Below are 27,285 nucleotides of genomic sequence, written 5' to 3' on the forward strand. Positions count from 1 at the left end.
TACCCAGCAAGCGTGTGTCTATGTATGTGTTAGTGTGTGAGTGAGTGAGTGAGTTTGTGTGTGTGTGTGTGTCTGTGTGTGTGTGTGTGTGTGTGTGTATGTGTGTGTGTGTGTGTGTGTGTGTGTGTGTGTGTGTCCATGTATGTGTTAGTGTGTGTCGCAGTGAGAACTAGAATGAAATGGTGTTCACCTCCATATCTGTTCATCAGCTGTCTTTTTGTGTGCCTGCAGGCGAGTGTGTGTGTGTGTGTGTGTGTGTGTGTGTGTGTGTGTGTGTGTGTGTGTGTGTGTGTGCATTGAACTGCATTGTTTTTTCTCTCCTCTCCCCTAATATCCATCGCCTGTGGAAAGGCTCAATGTATCATTGTCAAACGCCCGACTGCAGCTTAGCTCAGTGTGTTTTTTTCTCAATGGAGGGGGACTAATCTTTGCAGCGGCTTATTTGAATTCCCATCATGCTCCTGCCTTCCTGCTGCACAACACCACACACACACACAAGCACACACAACACCACACACGCACACACACAAACACACACACACTTCTGGCAGACCCCTCCCAAGCGTTTCCTCCGAACGCGGCGATCCGTTAGCTCCCTCATCCCTGGCTCTATACGACATCTCATTCATCTGATGAAGCAGAGCAGAACCAGCGCCCGCAGTAAGCAGGGTCAGTCACGATGCATCGGACTGGTTTTATAACGCATGCAGCCATATTAGTATTAATATTAATATTAGTATGTGTATCATCACCCTTTTCCTCTCCCCCACCCCGACACTGCCCTGTGGTCTTCTCATGACGACATTATCAAAACAAATGCTGAAGGTTGGTCACACCAGAAGGCAAAACGTCTACAGTTTGTTTTGTGTTTCGCAGGGTCCTCGCGGCGAAAAGCGCAATACATGAGATGGCTCAGAGCTTTTGTAACTAACAGAGTACCAAATGGGGTCTGGGTTATTTGTTTTGACAGGTTGTGTCTTGTGTGTTTGTGTGGCAGTCGAAAAACATTTCACACACACACATACACACACACATACACACACACAAACACACAGACAGAGCAGAAACACCTGCTAAGATGACAAGATATGAGGAGAGTAGGAAAACATCTGCAGCTGGCACTTAGATGAGATGAAATAGTTGATATTAATCAAATCTATTTTAATTCAATTCTACTTCTCCCCAGGTTCTCTCTATCACTTCTTACATAATGTTGCTTTTTGATGTCTTGTGTTGGTCATTCCCACCACCTTTGAAGTGAGACTAGACATGGGACATCAAGCATCTTGAGCATCTGGAGACTGATAAGTCTGCCAGCCCTCTGTCTGCCACTGCTGTCCATGTGTCAATGAGCTTGAAGCAGAACATCAAAAAGTTCAAATCAACCCCATTGCTCATTTTCCTTCAGTAAGTGTGGGAAGATACTGTCTGAAAACTTTCACTCCTAGGCACCTTGTGTGTCCAGAGAAGAAAAATCCACACTGTACCCGGTGACAGAGTGGAGAGTCTGGGTGGCGTTCTGAAGAATGTGTGAATGCGAGCCAGAGATGTCACTATGCCATTGTGTGCCACAGATCCACTGCTCCTCTCCAGTCAGACTCACGGCTCTCACCTGCTTCCCCGAAACAAGAGGTATGACCCCTTTCCCCCCTCCAGAGGCAGGGGTCGACCGGACGGACGTGCCCTGCCGCGTGGGGTCTTCCTGGGGCAGTCAGGCCGGCTTCACCCCAGGAGCTGAAGTGCAGGGAGGAGTTTGCACAGGTCCATGGACGGTCTTTCCAGGACAAGGTTTTATCACAGACAGGCATGGCCTACAGCAGTGGTTCTCAAACTTTTTCTGTCATTCCACACTTTGAACAAGGGGGCCTTTTCAAGCCCCACCTGTCCCTCATCGCTCCCATAAAATGGTAGGCCAAGCTTAAAATTGTCAATTATTGAAATAACCTCAAGTAATAACAAATAGCATCTTATTTAGGTCAGCAAATGTATATTGCTTGGAGTGATTTCATGTTTCATGTTGTAGTGTATTGTTGGTATGGACACATGGACGGATTATGAAACCATGGGTCAGGACGTGTAACAAAATACACCGCTTCCAACCACAAATAAGAGATACATTTAAGCCACCTCTGATGTTTAACAAATACAAAGTCTAAAAACAATTGACAGCAAGCAAAGTTAATAACAGCGACTTCACGCAGAGGCTCTGGTTTAGGGCCCCCCTGAGCTCACGGGCCCTTGGGCCTGGTAGGCCCGTTCGGTAATCCATCCCTGCACGCACACAGTATTGTATTTCTTTCTGTTGACGGACTTATCATAGCATGATCATACTCGTCTCGTGGGATAGGGAACAACTGTGAGTTAGTAACGCACATATCTAGTAAGCCTCTATTAAATTATGCTTTTCCTCGCACCCTCGAAAAACAATGACTACGTTTTTCCGCTGTCTCACACTGTGATAAATATGTTTAAGTGAGCTATGTTTAAATTCTATGAACTGTGTTTGTTCGTTGAAACGTAAAATGTAATTATTATTCATTTATACGTTACGTTCTAATATGTGACCGTTAGCACATTCATTCATAACTCCGTTGGTGGCTAACGTTAGCGCTTATTAGTGCTTATTAGATTATGTTGTTGCTCTGATTATTGGTGTAATGAATCTAATAGTAACTTGCTGTTTAGTTCAGATACCTTCTAAGTATTTTCTGTTTCTTGTGTATTATTGTTTCACTCATAAGTTTTCGCCTGACATCAATAAAGGAGCAAGACGCTCGCTACCTGGCTCGTGAAATCAAGTTGGGCTGACTGTTGAACTGACTGTCAACACGCTGGACGTGTAAAGCACATAGCAAGAACAGTACACATTCCTAACTAAACTAAAGTTTTTTTTTAATTGTCCCGCTGCAATTAATATGCCGATGTCAATCAAAAGGAAAGCAGTGCCATAGATCAGGGGTAAAACACTTAATCTCCCGTTCATCGGGTCCATTCGCGCCCCACCTGTCACGTCTCTGCGCCCCACACTTTGAGAAACGCTGGCCTACAGGTATTCAGAAGAGCTTTGGGGAATTAGTGAAGTATTAAAAGAAGTACTGGTTACATTTCGGTTATTGTCTTACATTAGTGACTTTAATGCACAGATAAGTCTAACTACATTTTCCGAGGAGAAAATCTTCAATTATTGGACTTTGTGTAATGGATGTGGTGGAGCTTTAGCAGTAAATAAGCAGTTTCTCTGGGGACAAAAGTTAAGGCACATCGGCCACATCGTCAGGCAGATGGCGTCCATTTGTTCATCAGCTGAATTGTGTTTCCATGGTAACTAAATGTGTCTGATTGGAAGTGTGTAAAGTGTGTATTGCTTTCAGACACCTTCTATTACACGAGACAACTCATTCAACACTGTGTGAATGTAAGCCAGCACTGTTTTTTTTATCTCCTCCTTCATCTGCATGTTCTCTACCCAGCCCCCGCCCCTGCCTCCACATTCTGAAGTCTGTCCTTTTCACTTTGAGTCGAATGAGCCATTCAGCGTGGTGTTCTTGAGGAAGCGAACAAGGAGTTTCTTTAAGTCTTAGTTTCCTTGCTTTCAGTTTATTTTTCCCTTTCCCGTCCTTGCGTCTCTCACTTCGGTGTCACACTGTCAAGCTTTTCCGGTTAGGCTTTTCTCACAACCTGACCTTAAATCTTTAAATCAGCCTACGAAAAACTCCCAAGTTTCAACACAAAATGTTCTGCCTTGCGTGTGTGGGTTTAATCTTTGAGGGAATTCATATTTACCATGACTCACTCTCAGAAACAGATCTTTTACAGGTGGCTGTGTGCCTCCACACTCTCATACATACATAAATAGCTTTACATGGAGCCAGCATTTAATTAAATTGCCAGTGTGTGTGCATATGCTGCACTGTCAGGTAATTGTGGCCAATTAGCAGTTATTCTTAATGCTTTGTGCACAAACCACATAACGCTTTAAACCATTATGAAAGAAAAAGGAGTGCAGCCGATATTCTCCAGATTGAAGACGGGTATTTTTTATTGCTTTTGTTTTTTGTCCTTGAAGGAGGCACTTGATCTGTGCCCATCATCTCACAGTGTCTCCAAGCATGCATGGAGAAACAAATCTAACCCAGCCCTCTCCCGCTCTCTCCCTCTCTCTCTCTCATTCTCTCTCTCTCTCTCTTCCTCTCTCAGCCCCCCTCTCTATCTCTCTCTCTCTCTCTCTTCATTTTAACACCTCATAGGAGTGTGTATCATTTATAAACTCTGGGAACTCATTACGGCAACTGAGCCTTCCTCAGCAGGTGCGTCGTGTGTAAATAGTTGATGAGCTCTGCTTGTGTTACAGGTCTGTCTGCACACTCTGAGCTGCTGGTTGCTGTCTGGGTGACTGACACTGCACTGCCATGATTTTACAAACAGATTCATTCATGGGAGCAAATAGTCTCTCTCTCACACACACACACACACACACACACACCAGTCTCCCATCTCTCTCTCTCTCTCTCTTTTACATACACATACACTGTCTCCCCTCTCTCCTCTCTTTCTCTTCCTTTCTCTCTCACACACACAGTCTCCCCTCTCTCTTTCTCTCTCTCTCTCTCCCTTTCTCTCTTTCTCTCTCTCTCTCTCACACACACACACACACACACACACATTCACCCCTCTCTCCTCTCTATCTCTCTCACTCTCACACACACACATAAACTCCCCTCTCTCCTCTCTCTCTCTCTCCTCTCTATCTCTCTCTCACACAAACACACACAGTCTCCCCTCTCTCCTCTCTCCCCCCCTCTCTCTCTCTCTCTCTCTCTGTGTATGTGTGTGTGTGTGTGTGTGTGTGTGTGTGTGTGTGGGGGGGGGGGGTTATGTGTGTCGGACAAACAAACTGGGAGCCAACCTAATGCCTCCTCCTTTGAGTAATCCAACTCATACATTTTTGATGCCATGTTCTCCACGGGGCACACATAAAATCAGACTTTATAATGACCCCATTAATATCCAAATGTCTTCATATGCTGCCGACGACTGACTGACGGACAGACGCGGGTCATGGTTGTACACGTGGGTTATTACATTCCCTTGTCTCAACTCAAATGGCCATTTCAACAGAACAGCATCCAATTAAATAAATGGGGCAATAAAACTGGATTTGCTGGATCACTCAGTGATGCCTCTCTGGTGTATAATATGCTCAGTCCAATATGTACTGATCAAAGGGACACTGATGAGGATGGACGTGTCCCTGGATCCCATGCACTCCTGCCCCTCCAACAGCATCAGAGACATTCAAGGACATGTCCAACGGAAACATCCGGAGACACCTCCCTCCTTCATAGCTAATTGCTTGGAGACCACTGCCCACATGGTGGGTGATAAGCGTTGTGCAAACCAGGCACTGCAGAGCCCATATGGACTCCCAGACACTTATTCATCCAAATGCTGCCAAATGGACTTGGCATCCATGCCCAGCCCTCGTCAATGAAGTTAGTTTCAAGTATTCCAAAAAAGGGCACATGAACACAGACTCTCCCAAACGGCAAAAGCTAAACTGTGAAGAAGACCAGATGCTCACAGGAATGAAATTAACATGGTTAAGATCTTCAAAAAAGGTTATGATTAGGAGGTGGCTGGGCTGAGAAGTTGCGGAGATTGACAGGGATACTAATGAAATCTTTAGTACTGAACTGATCGCCAGATGAAGCTTGCCAGCGCCTCGTTAGCATTTATCAGTGGCCTTCCAAGGTTGGTGCATAGTTATCAAACTAGTCAAAAAGTCACAAAGTGTTCTGTCCGTCACAATGTCATAAAACCTGTCCTGTAACATATTTTGTCAGTGAAAAGGTCCAATCACTTTACCTGTTCATCAATGACCTCGAATGCCCTTGATTTGTTAGCAGTTTACTTTGTGAGCACTTTGATTGTACACTTGCAATGCTATTGCGCTGAACATCAACAAGCCTAAGACACCAAACTAATAAACTCTGTGGCAGGGGGTTTGAAGAGGATACTTACGTGTATATATGTTATTGTGATTACTCTAAATTTCATGACAACTTCAATACATATTGTACAGTCGCTCTTAGAACAGAGAGGGCCATGGCTTTGAAGCCTGCACTTCATTATTTTCAATTTAAATCAGAATTACACGGTGATGAAAGCAACCTGAAGCACAACCTTAATGAGAATGAGGCATGCTATTGAAGACTACTACATATGAAAACCACAGTCTCTGCCGCTGAACACTCGCGCCTTGGTCATTTAGACACCAACGCAGCCATTGAACAGCGACAAGGCACTGAGTCATAACTAAGCACATTATGTCTTCGTGTTGAGACCATGTCGCCACATTCACACACACACACACACACACACACACACACACACACGCGCACACACACACACACACACGCACACACACACACACACACACTTTCGTACACACACATACTAGAAATGATTAAAGGCATACTGTCCCCGCTATGCTGGCTGAATAATAATATCTTCCTCTTCCTCTTGAAGGCTAATCCCAAACAGTAGGGATTATTTTCCCGACAGCTGGAGCTGATTCGACACAGGGCACATGCTGGCACAGCCCTGACAGCAGTCCCATCTCAGCCTGGGATTCTGTGGCCTCCCCACCTTATATCCAATACTTCATGCCCACTCATAGTATTGGCGAAGCGTATTTGAAAAACGAATGCATTAGCTACTAATGCTACAGGGGTTGAGGGAGAGGGGTTTAGGGACAGTGTTGCATAGTCTTTTGTGTGGTAGGGGAAAAAACGGAAAACGTCAGAGGAATACATCACTGGGTTGATTTGATTTTGCTTGCTTTTTACCCACCATTTTTAACAGTCAGTGAGCACTTTATGCAGGCTTCTTCTTCAAAGGCACTCCCTCTGATAGCTCTATTTAACCTAAAAAGGGCTTTGGGCATCAGGATCAGGAAAAAAACAAGGTCTTTTTTTAAGGTCAAGTTTGTTTTCTCAAAGCAGGATGCTCACTCACAGAGGAGCTTTATTGAAAGATGATATTCGATTGCCCTCAAACAAGTTCTTCTACAACTCTTTTATGTATCGTGTGCGTGTTTTGTCTTTCGATGGAGGGGAAGGAAATTGAGGGAACATTCTTTGCTTCAGGGGATAGCTGGCCATCTGGGATTTACCAAAGTGTGACAGGTTTAGATTGACTCATTTGAATGACATACTTTTTAAAGAATTAGACAGGCAGACATTGGAGAGGAGCTTGTGATTAATAGATCAGAGTTCAGTTGAAGCAGACAGACAGGCAACCTGCTTTTCTGTCATCTCTACAAGCATGAACACACTGTAAGGACACCAGAACTTCTTTTGATTAGGGTCAGCAACATACACCATTTTTGGATGGTGGATGGTGAAATTGTCCTTGACGTTTCAAATGTTAAATCTAGTAAATATTCTGTTATGCTGTCACCTCAGAATCAAAGTCACTATTCTTAAAAGCATTTTCTGACTTAAATTAGCAGAAGAAAAGGCTACTGTCATACCTTGTATGGCAATCAAGTCTCGTTACCACATTAACAATTGATCCACAACAATGAACCCATCTCTTACTTGGATAGAAGCGGATACGCCGCGCATTCAGCGAACGACAGCACGCACACGCACACGCACTTACACACATGAGTAGACAAAGACGTTTATTCAGAGGAAAGTGACTTATTCAGGAAGATATAAATAAGACTTCCATCCCCGAGGGCTGCGCAGCATTTAATGAACCAAATAATCTCACTTCATCACGCCGAATGTATGTGGGGGTGGAAACACACGTGTTTGTTGGAGGACCAGGGCCATACCACAGAGGATAGATGCCACAGGGTTGGCCCAATGGGATAGATGCCACAGGGTTGGCTCAATGGGATTGTGTCGGGGCTTGCTCATATTTATGATTCTTTCATTGCAGTCTTTCTTTCTTTTTTTTTCTTTCTTCCCCGTTTCTACAGTACTGTATATTTCTTATACATGCTATGGCTTAGTGTTCATATTTATGCTTCATTCCTTGCTGTCTTTCTGTATTTCTCGCCTCTATAAACATTAAATGTTTACAGTCAATATTTAGTTGCACCAATAGCAGTAAACGATATTAAATGCAAGTTTTTAATGTTGTCCGAGATCAGTGTTCCAATAAAGTGATATTAAAAGCAAAAAAGCAAAAACTAAAAAATCTTTTTCTTCTCTTACTTTTAATTTTGCTCTTGGTCCCCCAGACAAGTGACCTGTTTTCTCTCTCTTCAATGACGACCATCACAAACCAAGCACGCAGACTCACCCCTCAGCCCTCATGGTGCCCGTGTGTCCATCGGTGACAGACACATTCGATCGGAGTGGAGGGCCGTGGGATGCTTTGCCTCGAGTCTCCCGGTGCGTGGCATGAGCCAGATGAATGGCAGTAGAGGAGCAGCAGCTCATGCTTAATGAGGGTCGTTTAAAACCTGTCAAAGCAGCTGAGCTCACACAGAATGGGGGAAGAGGATTTATCATAGTGGGGAGACAGGGTATGAGTGTGGCCTACAGCTAGGCACACACCCAGAGACACATGCATACACACACACACACACACACACACACACACACACACACACACACACACACACACACACACACACACACACACAGACACATGCATACACATAAATGTGCACACAACCTCACGCATATACATGCACACACCCACAGCCACACAAACACACACACACACAGACACACTGACACACAGACACACAGACACACACACATACAGACACACACACACACACACACAAATACACAAACACAGACAAACACACAAACACACACACACACACACACACACACAGTTTTGTTAAACGTTGTGAAGCTATTTTTTAAGGTGTGAGTGAACATGTAGATTTGGCTCAAGCAACAAGCAACACTGGGCAGAAAAACTGTGATGGCACACTGAGACACGTCCAGCTTTGACAGAACATACACACACAGCCACAGACACACATATTCATTTTAGTGTTTTAGTGTTTCAAAGCATAAAACATAAAAGCACAAATGGGTGCCAATTTCCAGAGATTCAACAACGAAAGCACATTTCTATCTGTCATCCCCAGCTCTATTACACACACACACAGGCATTCACATCTCAATGAAACCGTAAGGGATTTTAGTACCTCAAATCAAATCAAATCAAAACAAAAAGGCCCACATTCATGGAGATTAAAGCCAGTCAAGAAGAGAAGCATATTTATATCTGTCATCACCAGCTCTACCACACATACATACACACACACACACACACACACACACACACACACACACACACACACACACACACACACACACACACACACACACACACACACTGTAATGCAGATTCTTCCCTCTTATCCATCCAGATGGATTCTCCTCTCCCTGAAAGCTTAGCTGCTGGTTAAAAACTGCAGCTATCTGAGCCAGTCTGTAGCTTCTCTCTGTTTGCTTTTCAGACTTGATCTCTCTCTCTCCCCTCTCTCTCTCTCTCCCCTCTCTCTCTCTGTGTGATTCTCTTTCTCTATACTCGCTCTCTCTCTCTCTTGCTCTCCCACTCCCTCTCTCTCTCTCTGTGTGTGATTATCTTTCTCTATACTTGCTCTCTCTCTCTCTCTCTGTGTGATTCTCTTTCTCTATACTCGCTCTCTCTCTCTCTTGCTCTCCCACTCCCTCCCTGCTCTGTCCCTCTCCCTCTCCTTCAAACAGACGCTCACTCCGGCACACTCTCTGACTTGCCACGCTGGTATCCTGCGCTTCTCTCTCTCTCGCTCTCTCTTCTCTCCTCTCCTCTGCTTCTCTTCTCTTCCCTCATCGTTTGCCTTTTCCCCCTCCGGTTTCAGGCGCGAGTCCAGTGGTGGAGGATCATGCGTCCTCCTCTCCTCTTTGCCTGTCTGTTCTCATTTGGAGCAAGCGACATCAGAAGCCCAACCCTGCATGGGCTGCCACAGCCACAACACAAGCTGTTCCTCCTGCCTGCCCTGGACTGAAGACTCCCTGGCACAGGATTAGCCCTGCTAAGGACACTGTTCCACAGCAAGATTCACAATATAGGACAAGACACTTTGTTCTGTCCTTTAGAGGGCACATCTTGGTGGTGGAACTCCTGCTTGCGGCATTTGGTTCTGTCCTTGCCTGAAGTTTTGGAATTGAGAAGCGGCTCTATCACCTTTTGCTCTCTCAAGTGCAAGTGAGTTTGGCTTTTTTTTTTACAATACCTGTCTCTCAGTTTGTGAGTGTTTGTGTGGCATTTGGGTTTAGGACGTGACGGAGAGGGTCTCTGCGTTGCTCTTTTGACCAGAGGTCTCCGCCGCAGCTGCACACCGTTGGAACGAGGAAAGACCCCATCACCACCACCACCCCAGAGTCACAGCAGGGCTACACCGCAGGGCAAAAAGAGCAGAGGGGGAAGAGAGATAAAGGGGGGAGGGGGGGGAATGAGTGCAGACACTGACAGAGGTAGAGAGAGGTACATGTGAAGAATTGGGGCAGAATAACAGAGAGAGAAAAAAAGCCCACATAAGCATCCTGCTGCAGAGATCAGAGGCACACAACAGGAGGCAGTGCCAAGACCAGAGAGAGAGCGAAAGAGTGACTTGGAAGAGAGAGAGAGAGAGAGATTGAACAAGGAGTAAGACAGAGAGAAAGACTCAGACTTGGAAAGAGAGAGTAATTGAGAGAGGAAGAGAAAGACACAAAGAGGAAGAGAAAGCGAGAGAGAGAGACTCCTTCTCTCATCTCCGTGACCTCACACTGACTTTTCTTGCAGAGAACCGCACACAGAGAGTGCCAGAGAAGGAGAAGAAGGGGAAGAAGAAGAAGAAGAAGAAGAAGAAGAAGAAGAGTCACCTTCAAGCGGCGCTCTTTTCTCTCTGTCTCTCCCTCCACTCACACAGGTCTCTCCCTGCTGCACACCCCCTTCTCTAACTCAAGCCGCTGCAGAGCAGGAACAGTAACAGCAGCAGCAGCAGCAGCAACCCTGCAGCGAGAAGTCCCTCCTTTATCTCTCTCCCTTTGTCCCTCTTTCTCTCTTTCTATCCGGTGCCCTCACAGAGAAGCTAACCCCGGCGGGCATGCAGGTGTCCTTTGCCTGCAGCGACCAAGGAGGCCTCAGGGCACCCCGCAATGGGGACAGCCACAGCAAGCAGAATGCCACCAGCCCCAACACCAGCGCCAGCGCCGCCCGCGCCCGCTTCCGCACCGTGGCGCTCATCGCCCGCAGCCTGGGCTCCTTCGCCCATCGTCACAAGGACCTCAAGGAGTCCACGGGCAAGATTACGGGCATGAAGTACCGGTATGTCAACTAATGGGCACAGGCATGGGGCCAGTGGCAAACTGAATGGAAAAATCGAAAAGCAGAGCAGACATATATACATAAAGCTGTGTGTGTGTGTGTGTGTGTGTGTGTGTGTTTGTGTGTGTGTGTGTTTGGGTGTGTGTGTGTGTGTGTGTGGGACTAGCAGGGCAGACATTGTGCTTTTAGTTTTGTGAACTTGGTGTGGGGTTTCAGGAATTGTAGTTATGTTGATGATTGACACTGTGGGTTATAAAGTTGTGTGTGTGTGTGTGTGGCTGTTGGATCTTGGATGAGAACTCTACTAGTGTATATGTCTTTATAGTTTGGTGTTTGGGAATTCTCTCTGTCTACTTGCATTACTTTTGCGTGTGATGTGTACAGTCTGCATTGCAAAGTTTAGGGGGTTTTGCCTTTAAGAGTGCATTGCAGTTGGTTAGCCAAGTGCCGGTGATTAATGGTAGATTACAAAACCATTTCCACAGTCAAATAACCAAATATTCATGAAATTGAAGGTGGTGTGGTTAGACTAAATTGTTTCAATTTAAGTGTGATTCGCCTTTAAGTAGTTTGGTCTTTCCAAGACCAGTTACATATTTACACCAATTCAGATAAGGACAGATGCCATTTGATTATAATACCAAAACATTTCACTAAAGGCTTAATAATATCGATCTTAATAAGAAATGTTCTCTTTTAATTGGTGGTTAATTTACTTTTTTAGTATCTCGGCCAACAGATGACCGGCCAACAGAGAACTTCTAATGGGTATGGCCACAGTGTGGCGCTAGCGCTCAGTAACATGAATGCAAAAGGGAACCTGTGTCTTGTTACTAATCTGGAGTCTGGACCAGCTAAGACTACCACCGGGGCGTTGAATTCTGAGAATTTTGAGAATTGTGTAAAAGTAATTGGAAGATACTGAAAATTCAGGAAAGGGTCCAGTATAGAAAACCCGACTGCCTGTGCCAACGCATTGGCGCTGGACACGGTAACTCCAGCCTGCGGAGGCGAGGTGTCAACTAATGATTTTTATGTTAGAAATAATTAATTGCATCCAGGCAATCTGTCGAGGAGAGGCAAAACATCACCTTAAATTGACAACAGTTTCCATAACAACAAAAAAATTACCCATTTTCTTAAGACGGTTTGCGATTTACGATGTTACAACTGTTTTGACATGACTTAATATGAAAACTATAAGTGGCACCATCTCTAGTTCTAAAGTTGTTGAATAGCCGAGTTTGTTTAGTAATAATGGTAATTGTGCAAGGGCTAGTCAAGCTTCATATAGATGATAACAGACAAATCCGTTTCAGAGTAAGACAAAAAGGACACTTAAACATGCAAATGATCCCCTTCCAGTCAGTGCCATGCTCAAGGACATAAATGGTGAGTAGACTGGAGTTGTTTATCTGTCTGTTTAGTAAAAAGGAAAGACGGCCTTCAGGACAAACTCTGCGAGAAATGCCTTGTGTCAGCCGCGGTGACATTTTCATGGACTATAATTACACTGACAGGAAGTAGCCGCTGGTTCGAGTCTAATGCATGGTCTTATTATAGAGGGTCCTCCACATCCCTCTTGCTACTCTTACTTATAGTGCATGTCGGGTGCAGAGGTGGAGATCGCGTGTATACGTGTGTGTGTGTGTGTGTGTGTGTGTGTGTATGTGTGTGTGTGTTTGTGTATTTGATAGGGAGATGGATCAAGAGTATGCATATATTGTGTGAGGATATATGCCATCCGAAATGATAATGTTATCAAAAGTAGTGACAAGTTTAATAGATTTACCTTATGTTCCTTTAAACACCACACTACATAAGTTTGGTGGCCAGGTGTTCATTAATTTTTAATTTGAAATGTTCTTTTGTGTATCCTTACAAACACAATCGGCTGGCATTCAGCCTATATTCGAATGAATTCAATGAGGTATTCTTAAAACATTGGAGCATAAAGGGTTTAACTCTAACACTCTGCTGTAGAGCTACAGTCAAACCAAAGTGTGAACACTAGGCTTTTCTGTATGTCTGCTTTTTGAACGATTGATGCATTTGATACACAGGCCAATCATGTGAAGTCATGAGATCGTACATCTCACAATAGAAATTTGATGGCCCTTGGAAAATCTTAACACTTACTTTCAAAATCTCAAATAAAATCTATACTTGCTCAAGAGCCCCTGTCCAGTGCTGGGTCTGCCTGAGTCTCTCAGCCCCCCTCCACTCCCTTCCACTCCCCTCCACTCCCCTCCACCCTGCTACATCCCCGCACTTAAGTGTAACAGATAAACACCATATGCTTTCTTCTCCAGTTCTCCTCACTTTACTTGGAGGAGTGACAAACAGCATGGGTCTTTGTATGTACTGTACGCATCGTCCTCTATAATCTCCTGTCGAGCCAAGCATGAAATCATCCAGCATGTAACAGTGCCAGGAAATCTCTCTCCCCATCGTCTTCTGCTCTTATCTCTGCTTGGGTACCAGGCTACTGTGGGTTTACAATCAGTGGAACGATCTCTCTGTTTAAAAGGGAAGGAAGGTTTGCAGTCTAAGTCTTATTTTTAAGAAGCCTTTGATGTGCTTAACAGGGAGAAAAGAAGCCCATTTCTTCTGGGCTCTTTCTCTCTCTCTTCTTCTTCTTCTTCTTCTCCGTATCTCTCTCTGTGTATCTCTCTTTCTCTTTCTCTCTCTCTGTGTCTCTATGTGTGTGTGTCTGCTCCATATTTTTGTAACTGAACGTCTGCACAGGCAATTCACCATATTCTTGGGGTATGAAAACCAGGTGATTGGTAGGATCATAGGCTTCTGTTGAACCTGTAGGCACCATCAGTTGTTTTTGCCTTATACAACACTGCAAAAATTCAGCTTTCAAAAACAAGAAAAAAAGAGTATTAAATGTGGGATGTATTTCTTTAAATAAGCTAAATGATCTGCCAAAATTTGACTTAAATTAAAATATCTATCTAAATATCTTAAAACTAGTGTGGCCAGACTAAAAACAAGTACATTTGTATTGAATCTTACAGCAGTTTTGTTCTTGTCAGTGGTGATAAAACAGCCTTATAATTATGAGAATTCTAGTTTCAAGCATTTACTTGCTCAGATCCAGTAAAATAATCTCAGTAACAAGTTAAAATAATTAAGGCAACGCTTGAGGCAAGTGAAATGCTCTAACATAAAAAATGCCTGCTAAGAAGAAATATCTCAGACAAAGAACAAGCATTTATTTCCTTGATTTAAGATATTTCATCTTACTAAGATTTCAGTTTTTGCAGTGAGATGCAGCAGACTGAGAGCAGGAACTGCTTCAGGAGGATGACATTCAGGTTTGCTCTAGGTTTACGCCAAGAGGGTCTTGTCTTTGTCTCTTGAGCAATCATACTGACTGACTGAATATGCACCTCGACCCAACTTAAAAGAGTCTGTCTCTATCTCTCTCTCTCTCTATTGCTGCATGTCTGGCCCCTATCTGGTGCTGTTTCACCGCTCCCGGTCTAAAGTCGATCACTATCTGGCAACTGCCCTCCTCTTCATCAACTTGGTGGGCCTCCTCTTCCTTCCCTTTGTTTGGATAACCTGCTCTGGCTCTGGCTCTGGCTCTGGCTCTGGTTCCTGGTTCCTGGCTCTGGCTCTGGCTCTGGCTCTGGCTCTGGCTCTGGCTCTGGCTCTGGCTCTGGCTCTGGCTCTGGCTCTGGCTCTGGCTCTGGCTCTGGCTCTGGTTATTCAGTGCTGCTTGGTGTCTTTGTGTCTGGAGTATTTGCGTAGTGTTCCGTCTGCCTGACTGCCCAATGGTGCAGTGCAGATGGGCAGCCTCCCGGGCTTCTGCTGTCTACTTGGACAGTGGCCTATCACAAGCCCACAGGCATTTATGCTTAAGAGTGTATGTGTGTGTGTGAGAGAGAGAGAGTGTATGTATAAATGTGTGTGTGTGTGAGAGAGAGACAGAAAGAGAGAGAGAGAGAGTGTTTGCATAAATGTGTGTGTGTGTATGTGCGTGTGTGTTGGTATTAGACCTATATGTGTTTTATATGTGTGTGCGTTTTTTTTAGTAACGCTCTGCGCAGATGGCCTGGCTCTAAGAGAATAAAAGGCTGCAGATTGTGAGGGTGTCATTGGATGAAAAGACATAAAGGCATGTCTCCTTGACAGTAATGGCTTAATCACGGTTTATGTATGCCCTTTCATTTTTTTTGTTTTTGTTTTGTTTTGTTTTGTTTTCGCATTGTTTTGTTTTGTTTTGTTTCGTTTCCAATGGATGAAGCCCAGTGTGTCACTGGGTTTGTGGTTCTAATAAGTCCTCTGAAAAGAGATGAATCCTCTCCTTGGTTGTCCCTTTAAGTCACGTGCAGCCTGAACACACTCCTCACAGCTGGTCTTCCATCTCTCGCTCCAAAACAACAGCTGATCTGGCCATAACATGGCACAGCTCCGGCATGTCCGTGTCAGGTCAGGGCCAGATCCAGGATGGAATGCAGATGGAAAATCAGCTGTAGGCTCCCGTTACCGTAACACTGGAAATGCAAACTGAAGCGTGTTGTGTCATTTGGAGATGCCTCGGTAGGCTGTGATTCGAGCCCCCAAATTGATGATTCCCAATGCATGTTAGGAAGCCTCAGCAATTTGACAAACTCCTCCCCTAGCAGCCCGGGAGTAGGAGCAACGCATTCTGCTTGCTTTTGCTTTTTAGCCCTCAGCCAACCGTGAATCATTCTGTCCCTGGATTTTCTGCCTTTTTTTGTGCTTGATGGGAGTGTATGTGTGTGTGTGTGTGCGTGCACATTTCTCTGTGTGTGCTCATGTGTGTATCTGTGTTGTGTTTTGTGTGTGCTCTTGCGTGTTCCTGAGTCTGTGTAAATTGCCAGTCTTTTCCACAGAGGGAAAGCCACGTGTGAGTGTCTGTTTACCCATCTAACATTTGCTGCTCATGATAAACTGATCAAATCTGCTGAACAGCATTTGTTCCATCTCTTCCGTCTCAGAACACAAAAGCTCTCTCACACAGACACAGACACACACACACACACACACATGGATACACACACAACGGCATTCACACACACACGCACACAGATGCGCACACAGAGGCACGGACACACACGCCCCCCACCCCCACATACACGCACACACAACCAACATATGGACACACAGACACACACACACACACACACACACACACACACACAATTCCCCAGAGAGGCTCCATCACATCAGCACAGATGAGCGTGAGCGAGTGGTCATCAGACCGCGAGCCTAGTCTCCCCTCAGTCCTGCCATTGGCTGCCACCTGATTTATTGCTTTAATAAAAAAGCAAGAAATTCTGCAAGGGTCCACCGATGCACAGCTCTCGGTGTATGGCCACTGGCCGAGAGAGAGGAGAAGGACACTTACAGAAAGATGTGCCCATTCATATGTTGTAGGTTGAAATGTAACGGTCTCTAATTGACTATCGGCGTAGGTGCAGATGCGTTTCTGTCAAAGCTCGAGGTGTCTCCAGTGCGCCATTACTGTTTGTCTGCCCAGTGTTGATTTGTTTGTCTTTTTATTCATAATGAGAGCCAAACCTGCATGCTCACTCGCTCCTTGTTAAAATCATAAGCCTCTCCAAGGACTCGTTTACATGAAACTGTGTGTGTGTGTGTTCAGATGTGTTTACAGGTGTTTGTGTGTATGTGTGCGCGTGCATGCGTATGTATGTGTGTGAGTGTGTGTGTGTTTGTGCGCGTGCAGGCGTACGTGTGTGTGTGTGTGTGTATGTGTGTGTGTGTATGCGCGTGAGCATGTTCTCTATCTCAGTTTGCCTGAACCCACCATAAGGCCACTCACACGCAGTGGTACAGTTGACAGCTCCACTGATGGACACTGATTCCCCACACTGCCAAGTCCCCTTGAGTGTCTTTGTGGAGTCTGTGGAGCTCTAGCCCCAGTGCAGCTCCAGTGGTCCAGCCTAATTGGTGCTGTCATTCTCTCACTGGGCAGCATGGGATGGGGGCAGCTGCGCAGGCGCCCGGAGCTGGCCATGTGTCCCTTCAAACGAGCAGCTCCGCGACTCATGGAGGGTTTAATCGGTGAAACGTGTTTGAACTGCCTCGTCTCTTGTTTCTACTCCATCTTTCTGTCTCTCTTTCTTTCTTTCTTTCTTTCTTTCTTTCTCTGCTGCTTTCCCTCAGTCAAGGACGTGGTTTGGGATATTTTTTATGTCATATTCTTTATGGTATTTTATGGTATCCTCCTGCTCCCCAGATGTGTTTAAGTATTCTGTTTATCTGGGAGATTCTGTCATCTCCTCCGCCAGTCATTAGTGACAGTTCATGCTGAGTGTCTCAGTTGATGGTCTACAATATGGCTCCAGCTAGTACAACACACACCCACACAACATACTCTTGCTACCCATTCAACACTTGACAATACACACTGAATGTATGTATCCTGTGTTACACTCAGTAGCTATTACCATAGCAGTAACATGTTCTTGTCAATTGCTGGTCGACCCGGGAATAATTTTAGCAAGAATCTTTCTTGTGCTTTATTAAATATGAATCAACCTCAGGCTCTATGGTAATGCAGGCCTCTTTAGTCAAGCCTAAGAAGTAGGCTGGTAAATAGGTTAACCCTTTTTGCAAGGGCTTTTAAAATGAAGTATGAAGCAATAGTTTACACCGCAGCACTCTTATTTATTGCTCTGGCTTATTGCTCTTATTGCAGTCTTATTGGTCCGAATATCATTTCCAACTCCAGTCCAGAGTTAATTGTTATTATACCTGCTTTATGTAACAGCATACTATGCAGAGTTTGTCAAGTGGAGCAGTGGTGAAACATACCCCGTGCCCACGTTCTATACCCATTCATCATTGTGCTATCGAGGAGGGAAGAGGCCAGTGCAGGAAGAATAATGATATTTGTATAGCGCCTTTCTGAGTCCAAGGTGCCTTACAAGTAAAGTAAAGTAAATAATAAATACAAAAAGACAAAAGAAAGAAAAAACAGCTAGAAGAAAAAAACACAATGTAGTTGTGTGGGATGTCTCTGTAAATGATAAACTGCTGAGAGAGATGATCCGACTCTGCAGCACCCCTTTTTATCTCTATCCGTAAATTATCTCTTTTTATTTACGATCAGACAAGCACCTGCAGTAATGCCAGAGACATTATAGGATAATAATACGCAACATTCTTCTTCCCTGAACTTATTATCGATATGACAAACAAATAATACACTTTTAACATAAGTTTAAAATACCTGTCAACTAACTATCAACTACTTGTCAGCCAACCCTGACTGGCCATTGTAATGGTCCTTTTTATGAATAGATGTGTCAATCAATAACCAAAAACATTTTACATAGTTGTAAAATTGTAAAAAGTCTAATTCCCAACAACCTGTCAAAGAGCTGCCAAATAACCCTGAGCATAACCTTATTCTAGTCCAAACCCAACTCCCACCCTAAATCTAAGACTCATAGTCACAGTGCGTGCATTTGGTCTATGCTTCATTAATGAAGTAAGTGCAATGCGATGTCATTCATGTGTATCAGTGATAGATAAGGCTAGGTTGCGTGTGAAAAATGCCTCGTATACGATGGAGGAATTATATGTCATAATTTAGAGGCTGGTAGGACTGTGCAATTAAGATGGTTCTCAGATAAATGTGCAGTGACTTTTTTTTTTTTACATGATTCAGTGAACAGCACCAGCCTGAGAGGAATCTTGTTTTATTTTTTGTTAATCGTAAGAAAGTGGTGGAAGTCTGTGCTGCTGCTCCTAATCTCCAGAAAAGTGTCTGAAGGGCTGTGCTCCTTCTGAATAACAAGAGACTGGAAATCAATGCCCATGTTCTCTTTCCTGTTCTTTTAAAGGAAAAGTGTATTGTCTATTTTCATTTGTATCGTTTCATGAAAACAAGGCTGTGTTTTTGGATAGATCTTTGTATATTCGGGTAAAAATCAGATAGGTCTACACCATATTTATTCTGTCATTATATAGGGTTTTTAAAAAGTCTTGTCTTAATCAAAAAAGGTTTTTATTGTGATATTTTAGTGAAACTTTAATACTGGAGAATATGCTTTACGGGTGGTATCAAATTTGTGCCCTCGTGTAGAGCATTTCTAAACTACTCCAGTAGCAGCCCATAGGTTGAGTATGAAGTATGAGCGGCATGACATTTCTCAACGGTTTCTGGCTAATTTGACCATGAGGAACAAAACTAGGGTGCTGTCATTTACTGTAACCCGAGCGAACATCGAGATTTTGCAACGCCCTTTTAGGGCGTGTCCAGCGCATCTGTATCTCAGCTTCTGAAGGTCATAGACACTTGAATTTGGTCTCAAAATGACCGGAATATGCATGTTTATATATATGCCCTATGAAGGTTTCTAAGCTCTAAAACCGTTACTTTTCGAGATATTCACTCGGGTTACAGTAAATGACAGCACCCTAGTTTTGTTCCTCATGGTCAAATTAGCCAGAAACCGTTGAGAAAAGTCATGCCGCTCATTCTTCATACTCAACCTATGGGCTGCTACTGGAGTAAACTCTGAGAGATGTCATTTTTCTGAACCACTTCTCTGAATGAATGCTTCTTCATGAATACTTTATCAGGCATGTTATCTGTCAGGCTGCTTCTACTTTAAGACTCTCTGTATTTCTCCAAAGAGTTGCAAATGACAGCGTTCCATCCCACATGTGCTCTTGTTGCTGAAAAGTCTTTTGTGTACCGTTATATTAGTGATACTGACAGAAAAATGAGCACTAAATTACATTAACATTTTTAAATAAGTTAGCATCCTGTCATTTCAATCAGAACAGTATTGACTTCTCAGTATTTGTCCACAGTGCTTCACAGGAATACTTGAACAGACCTACTAAACTGCTCTTGAAGCACAAATAGGGCAAACTACCATTATGATTTTCAGTATGTCATTAGCAAGAATAAATGCCTTAGAGAATTGAGAAGTATCCCAGCCATCACCAAGACATGAAAAAGCAGCCATACACTCTAGTGTGAGGAGGGTATTTGTGATGTGGGCTTAATTAAGAGGGAAATGTAATCGGAACAGACATGTTGTTAGGATAAGTGGTTTCACGGAGGACAGAGACACCAGTATTCTGTTCAGTGTGCTTTTTAAGATATGCCACACATCCACAGAACTCCTAACCTATGGTCACATTCTTTCACCCTTTCTGCCCTTTAGCGTTATATCCCAATACCCTGTGTCTGAATTCAGTCAGCCAGACTCAACCGTACACCCTAAAACCTTCCTAGTCTGAACTAGGAGAGAAGAAACTACACAAGACTCCATAATGCATTTGCAGAAAGTATGCACTTCTGACCTGAAGGAGTTGTAAATCAGATTTAATGTCTTATGATTCTTATATTCATTTGTAGTTTATGCCCTTACGTTTCTTAGAGTTAGAATTGAAGATACGTTCAAAGTGTGACTGTTACGCTTGAGCGCTTTCTCTGCCTCATTAGACATCTCTCCTAAGTTGCCAGGATAACGTAGATTAGGGTAGCCTGGTGATTCTTCTCTCTGACTCAGTGTGGTCCACGTAAGCTGAACCCAGTGATTAGTGCAGTCTCCTGTCATTCTGGTAGAATACTTTAACCCAAAATAGTTCCTTGTCTAGCTAGACACTAGACACAGAGACACTTTGAGCATCTTCCTGTGAACTTGCCTCTCTCCTGTTGTGCACAGCGGAATTGTAATAAACTTGTTTCCTGATTGAACCCCGTCTGCCTGACTTAAGTCTTCAAGTCTGTGGTACAAAAACTACCCTCAGACCTTTGTGAGCATCAGGTCCCTGTAGGCTTGCACTGCAACAACAGCCCATGTAGAGTTTGCATCCAATGTGACAGACTGCATGAATCAACCATGGGTCAGAAATAATCTTTCAATCCGTACTCACTCTTCCCCACTTCACGCCCCAGTGATTTTCTAAATCGACACCAAACTTTTGTGGAAGGACAGAGAAACCTTCAGGACTAGTGTGTGCAATAAGTACCTGATGGCTGTATTGATTAGGCTCATCTCTCAAGTAGGGACCCAAAAAGCCAATTATCTCTTGAGCCTCTACATTTGATGTACTTATACTGTATGTTGTTCTATGTAACTTAACCTAACCCTGCATGTTCGTATATCGTTTAGCAATACATAGGTATGTTACAAATACACTGTACAATCATTTAGTTTGGTATTGAGTGTAGAGTAGCTAAGGGTTTTTACCCTGAAAGAGGACCTTAATGTTTTGTCCTCAAAGGGGTGTAGCATGGCTTTTTAACTCCCCTCCATGAGAGGAACAGGAGACGGGACAAGATGCCTCACTGTTCCACTGATGTGGGGGGTCAATAACACATGGGCCACAGCCCACAGGCCTTGTGTGGTGCTTCCGCCAACCTCTCTCGCTCTCCCTCTCTCTGTTTCTCGCCCCTTCTCTTTCTCTGCAACCCAATTTCTCCCTCTCTCTCACTCTCTCTCCCTCTCTCTCCCTCTCTTCCTCCCATCGCTTTCTCTCTCTCTCTCTGTTTCTCTCTCCCTTTCTCTGCAACCCAATTTCTAATTTCTCCCTCTCTTTTCACATCTCTCTCTCCCTCTTTCCTTCCCTCTCTCTTTCTCTCCATCCTTTTCTGAATTTTCTTTTCGGGCAAGCTAAGTTTGGCTGTCACAGAGAAATCAAATGGAAGGTTCTAGGATAACAGAGCTCTTAAAAAAAATGAATTGACTTATTATTGAATATTCAGAGACCAGGAGTCTTTCACTAAAATGTAGGGGATTGAAGAATGTATTTGCAAGGTAAATGAAGAGGGTGTGTTTCAGCTAAATGTCTGAGTACATTAATTGATTGATACTGAGCAATGATTGTTTATCTTTTGTTTTGTATTTGTTTTCTGTGTGGGTGTTTCTTTTTCTCTTTTCCTTTTTCCTAGGGTTTTAAGCACGTCTTGATTTTACCTTTTGTGGGTTTCCTTTGTACTGGTAATAAGTCCATCCCTCTCTCTCTCTCTCTTTCTTTCTCTCTCTCTCTCTCTCTCTCTCTCTCCTCAGGAACCTGGGGAAGTCAGGCCTGCGCGTCTCCTGTTTGGGGCTTGGTGAGTGCTCTTCATTAGCCCAGATCATGGAGGGTTTAATTGGCATCCCTGTGTGAATATGTGTGTGGCACCTCGTAGGCTCCTGCTTCCTGTTCCCCCTCTCTCTTCCTCCCCCCTCCTCCTCCTCCTCTTCCCTCCATATCTCTCCCAGGAGTTGAGGCAGTCTCTGCTGACAGTTGTGTGTGAATGGATCCAGCCAGATGCTGCTGCTACTCCTCCATCCATTGCGGAGCAAACCTCATGAAACGGATTAGCGCTGCCTGCATCGTTAGAGACAGATCCTCTTCTGAATGATTAGGCAAAAAATAAATACAAATAGATAAATGTCTAGGCTTGGCCCAGAGCAGCAAAAAAAAAAAAAAAAAGAATTTGACTGCGGTACTCAGTGGAAGCGAGTTTTACTGGGCACATAAGGTTTATGCTAATCCACAAAGTTGTTTATAAACCTCTCATTACTGCTGCTCAGTTCATTATGCAGGGAAAAGGGGGTAAAAAAACACCTTGGTCAAGCACTGCATCCCTGAAGTGTCTCTGCAGGGTAGTAAATGGGCAGTTGTGTTTATTTACATAAACTATGTGGTGGAACAAACTGATGATTACATGCATCGGTTAGATTCGCTGTCCGAGGGGTGGGAGCGATGGGACATTATAAACACAGATAAACACAGTGAGTCATCAGCGTTTGGAAATGAGAGGCAGAGAAGGTCAGATAAGAGAGGCAGAGACCAGAGAGGGACACGCAGGTTACAGAGAGAGGCTTTGGTGGAGGTCACACAAGGTCCGGATGGCAGAGAGTATTCTTGCACTGTGTCTGGAGTAGTAGAACACTGCAGGTTTTTAGTTGCAGCCCTGATACATGGCTAGATGGATCTGAATCAGGTATGTGATATCCAAAAAGAAGCTGACCTTTGAACTGATGAGGGCTGAAGCCATCTCTGCCTCAGCGTCTATCCATAAGATAAGATAAGATAACATACACCTTCAGTGCTCTGGAGGAGTGAGGATGGGTTTCCAGGAGTTGGGCATAGACAGTGACATGAGACATGTGATACCGAGAAGACAGCTGAACTTAGAGTGCTTCTTTGCCAGATCTGAACCCGATCTGGCCCAGTGTCAGTTGCTTTCTGGGCATTGATGGGTTGCTGAGAATTAAAGCAACACTATGCAAGAATTTGCTACTTTTTTGAGGGATGTTATTTATGGGGAGCTAGATTTGGTATCATCTACAAATTAATTTTAATAGTATATGGTCACGTGAAAGACAAATAAACGCACCTGTCGTTCCCACACTTCATGCATCGTAGTGCATAGTTCTAGCACACTCTTGCAGTAGAATAAAGTGACTGAAGTATTAATATTGCACATTGAAATTTCACATTTTAGTGCATGTCTGAGTTCCTTACTGCTGCTATAAAGGTGCATTGTGTAGGATTTAGTGGAATCTAGATGCAGCTTATAACCAACTAAATACCCCTCCAACACCTCTTCCTTTCTAAGAACGTAAAATGACCTACGGTGTTTGCTAAAACACAAAATGCTCTCTCTAGAGCTAGTGTTATGGTTTGTTCATTCTGGGCTACTGTAGAAATATTACTATGCAGCATTGCGGACTCCGTGGAAGAGGACCTGCTCCCTATGTAAATATGAAAGGCTCATTCTAATCTAATGAAAACACAATGATATGTAATTACAGGTCATGAAAACATAATAATGAATACTGAATACTCAATTTCTGTTAATAGCCACCTGTAAATCCTACACACTATACCTTTAAGCATTGGTTTAGATTAACACCTGTTATTGCATACAGCATGAAGATCAGTAGGCTCACATTACTGTAAAAAAGCAAAATATTGCCTTGTATTCTTGTATTATGAGGCAGAGTAGTGGCTGGGCCTTGCGTTGTGTGAGCTCATCCGGTGACGGTGCTTGTTTGTGACAAGGACACGGGGGCAGGGGCGGTAACGGAGGTGACATGGCGGAGCCAGTCTCATTGTTCCGCCGCCGGCCTGTTCAAATGATGATTCACGGTCGGCCACAGTCCGCTCCAGAGGCTAGTGTTTGAGTCATCGGCCCTCCAAACGCAGGGAGGCACTCAGGGGAGAGTACTGTACCGCACACAGGGGCTTCTCATTACTGTCACAACCCACAGAGCAGAGCTGGCCTGAGCACACAGCACAGTACCGTGAGCAGGATGCCTGTACACACACACACACACACCCACACCCACACACAAAACACACACATAACACACACACACAACTCACAGGGGTTGATGGGTCGGTCGCTGACATGCCATTCTGCACCTTAGGAAGTCAAAAGTCCTGAAAATGTGGTGGTGTATCTGATCTTGTGTAGAATATAAATACAAACACAATCATTTTCTCTTTCTCTCTCTCACACTCCCTCGCTCTCTCACTCACCCACACACACACACACAGACATGCACACACACTAATAACACCCCCATATTTCCCCCCCAAACAAACCTAATTTCTCTGTGTTCCTGTGCTCTTCTCCCTCCTCCAGGGACTTGGGTAACCTTCGGTGGGCAGATTTCTGATGAGGTAAGCAATGTGCACAATAACCCCTGAGCAAAACTGAAAAAGAAAACCTCTTTGCCAATCACAAACCACAATCTCAGAAGTTCAGTGGCAGCGCAGTACAGTAGCGCCCCAGACTCAACATTTGAGTGACATGTGACAGGCCATGCAGAGAGTCTTACTAGGTGGTCAAGTTGCACCTACAGTAAAGGGGGGAAACGATTTTCCTCAGGGTGGTAAGGTGGTGGGGAAATCCTCTGCTGTCTCCTTGGGTTACGGCAGACGCCTGTCCCCGATTCCCCTGTCACCCTCCATCTCCTCCTCTGTTGCTGAGCGTCCCTCCACTTGTTTGTTCGTTCATTCGTTCGCCCGTGCTCTCTCTGTCTCTTGCTGGGGGCTCCACTCGTCACTGTCGGCCCCCACTTCCCATGGTGACAGCAGGATCTGTCATTCAAGCCTGACAGGAGGGCTCTCTCTGCAGCGAGGGAAAGGACAGTGGCCTGGGGATGGGGGCGTGAGTGTGGGTGTGTGGGGGGGTGGGGGTGGGGGGCTGGGGGGGCGGTGTAGGTAGTGGCAGTGCTGTGGTAGTGGTGGGCGTACTGTCATGGATGGACAGGTACCCAAAGTGAGTGGCCCTTCCAGCAGGACTCAAGATAAAGGCCAATGACTGACACACAGACACACTTTACTGTAGGGCCTTCTCAAAAAGAAGGGATGTCTAGTGCAGACCAAGCCTCTGTGAATGTCTCTCTTTGGCCTGGAGGATTTGACCCTGTCAAAGAAAATGACAGTCATATGTGGGCATTAGCACAGAGAAACATGGGCACGCTAAAGTGCTCTTTCTTTACAGGTTTGAGAGACTACGCTTTCAGTCTCAGTTATAGACCTCAGCACTCTGATGAACTTTATGTATGGAAGTTGCTATGTGCATTAAGCAACGGTGACAGTGATGATAATAGCGGTTCCTCCTCTTCCTCCTCATATTCTTCCTCTTCACTTTCTTCTTTATTTATTTGTAATAACCTGGCTCAAAAGCTTGTTAAATTCCTGCGGTTGTCATGGGCTGTTACGGTGATTAGCTGACTGACGGCTCTGGTGTGTGTGCAGGTGGCTGAGCAGCTGATGACAATAGCCTACGAGAACGGGGTCAATCTCTTTGACACTGCTGAAGTGTACTCTGGAGGAAAGTGAGTGTCACCCACCTGTACATACAGCCTGGGAGCTTGAATGATGAATTGATGTTAGTTAGTACCACACACAATGCTGCAGTGATCCCCACAGTTAACTTTAGAGTTAAACCATAACTTCATATAACTTTTATAGCTTCAATATGGTTTCTAACAAGAACACTTTTTTTCATTTTCTAAAGCATGTTTACATTTAGTACCGTTACAGTACCGTTACTGTTTAATCTGCATGGCACTGCTCTTGGTGAAGCGCGGTGCTCTTGGTGATAGAAAGTCATGAAGTGCGTAGCTCTCTCTGGGTGTTCTGTGTTACTCCCACTCATGAGTCTTTATTTAATATTTGTGTGTGTGTGTGTGTGTGTGTGTCTGTCTGTGTGTGTGTCTGTGTGCCTTCTCTCTTCCAGGGCTGAAATAATCCTCGGAAACATCATCAAGAAAAAGTGCTGGAGGTACTTTATCTTTGATTCTCATGTGTGCGTTTGTGTGGTTAGAGTGTAAGTCTGACTATATTTTTTGGGGATATTTTTTTTATATCTTTAGGGATTTATTTTCTTTTTACTGTGTGCATGTGTGCTCTTGAAATGTTAGCTGACGGAGACAGAAATAAAATGACTCCCTAGAACACCGTACTGAGAGCCTGTGCTTTGCCAACCCGTAGCTGAGTGAGTGAACTGCCACAGAGCTGAGCCACAGCTCTTGTATTTTCCATTTTGCCAAATTTCACTGCCACAAGTAGTAGTCCTCCATGTGGAGTAGAGGCCTAAGCAACCTGTCAAGAGGCAGAGTGGATGAAAGGTGTTAGGGTGGGTGTGTGTGTGTGTGTGTGTGTGTGTGTGTGTGTGTGTGTGTGTGTGTGTGTGTGTGTGTGTGTGTGTGTGTGTGTGTGTGTGTGTGTGTGTGTGTGTGTGTGTGTGGGTGGATGAAACAAGTCCACCGTCACTGGAGTACATGTGAAATGTCCACCTATGGCAGGGGAGAGAGGTGTACGTTTTTTCCCTCTCTGTAATCACCATCACTGTTCGCAGTCTCACTGGCAGTAACCATGGTAATCTGTGGGAAGTTTTGTGTGTGTGTTTATGTACTTTCTAGTGAAGGGCTCTTTTTGCAGAGCTGGTGTGTGTGTGTGTGTGTGTGTGTG

General features: G+C 44.4%; 1 protein-coding gene across 2 annotated transcripts; it reads left to right on the forward strand.

Moving 5' to 3' along the window:
• Positions 1–9,678: 9,678 nt before the first annotated feature.
• On the forward strand, positions 9,679–26,941 carry kcnab1b (potassium voltage-gated channel subfamily A regulatory beta subunit 1b). 2 transcript variants are annotated; one of them, XM_031560268.2, is made up of 6 exons: positions 9,679–10,230; positions 10,810–11,334; positions 22,374–22,417; positions 24,947–24,984; positions 26,068–26,147; positions 26,552–26,941. In XM_031560268.2, exons 2-6 carry the CDS (start codon positions 11,114–11,116, stop codon positions 26,643–26,645), a joined length of 477 nt encoding a protein of 158 aa, XP_031416128.1. In that variant the 5' UTR covers positions 9,679–10,230; positions 10,810–11,113; the 3' UTR covers positions 26,646–26,941. The 2 variants fall into 2 exon arrangements, with proteins under 2 accessions (XP_031416128.1, XP_031416129.1); XM_031560269.2 differs by having other exon boundaries at positions 11,094–11,334.
• The last annotated feature ends 344 nt before the right edge of the window (positions 26,942–27,285 follow it).

This window comes from Clupea harengus, chromosome 22 (genome assembly GCF_900700415.2).
Source record: "Clupea harengus chromosome 22, Ch_v2.0.2, whole genome shotgun sequence".
Taxonomy (NCBI): Eukaryota; Metazoa; Chordata; class Actinopteri; order Clupeiformes; family Clupeidae; genus Clupea; species Clupea harengus.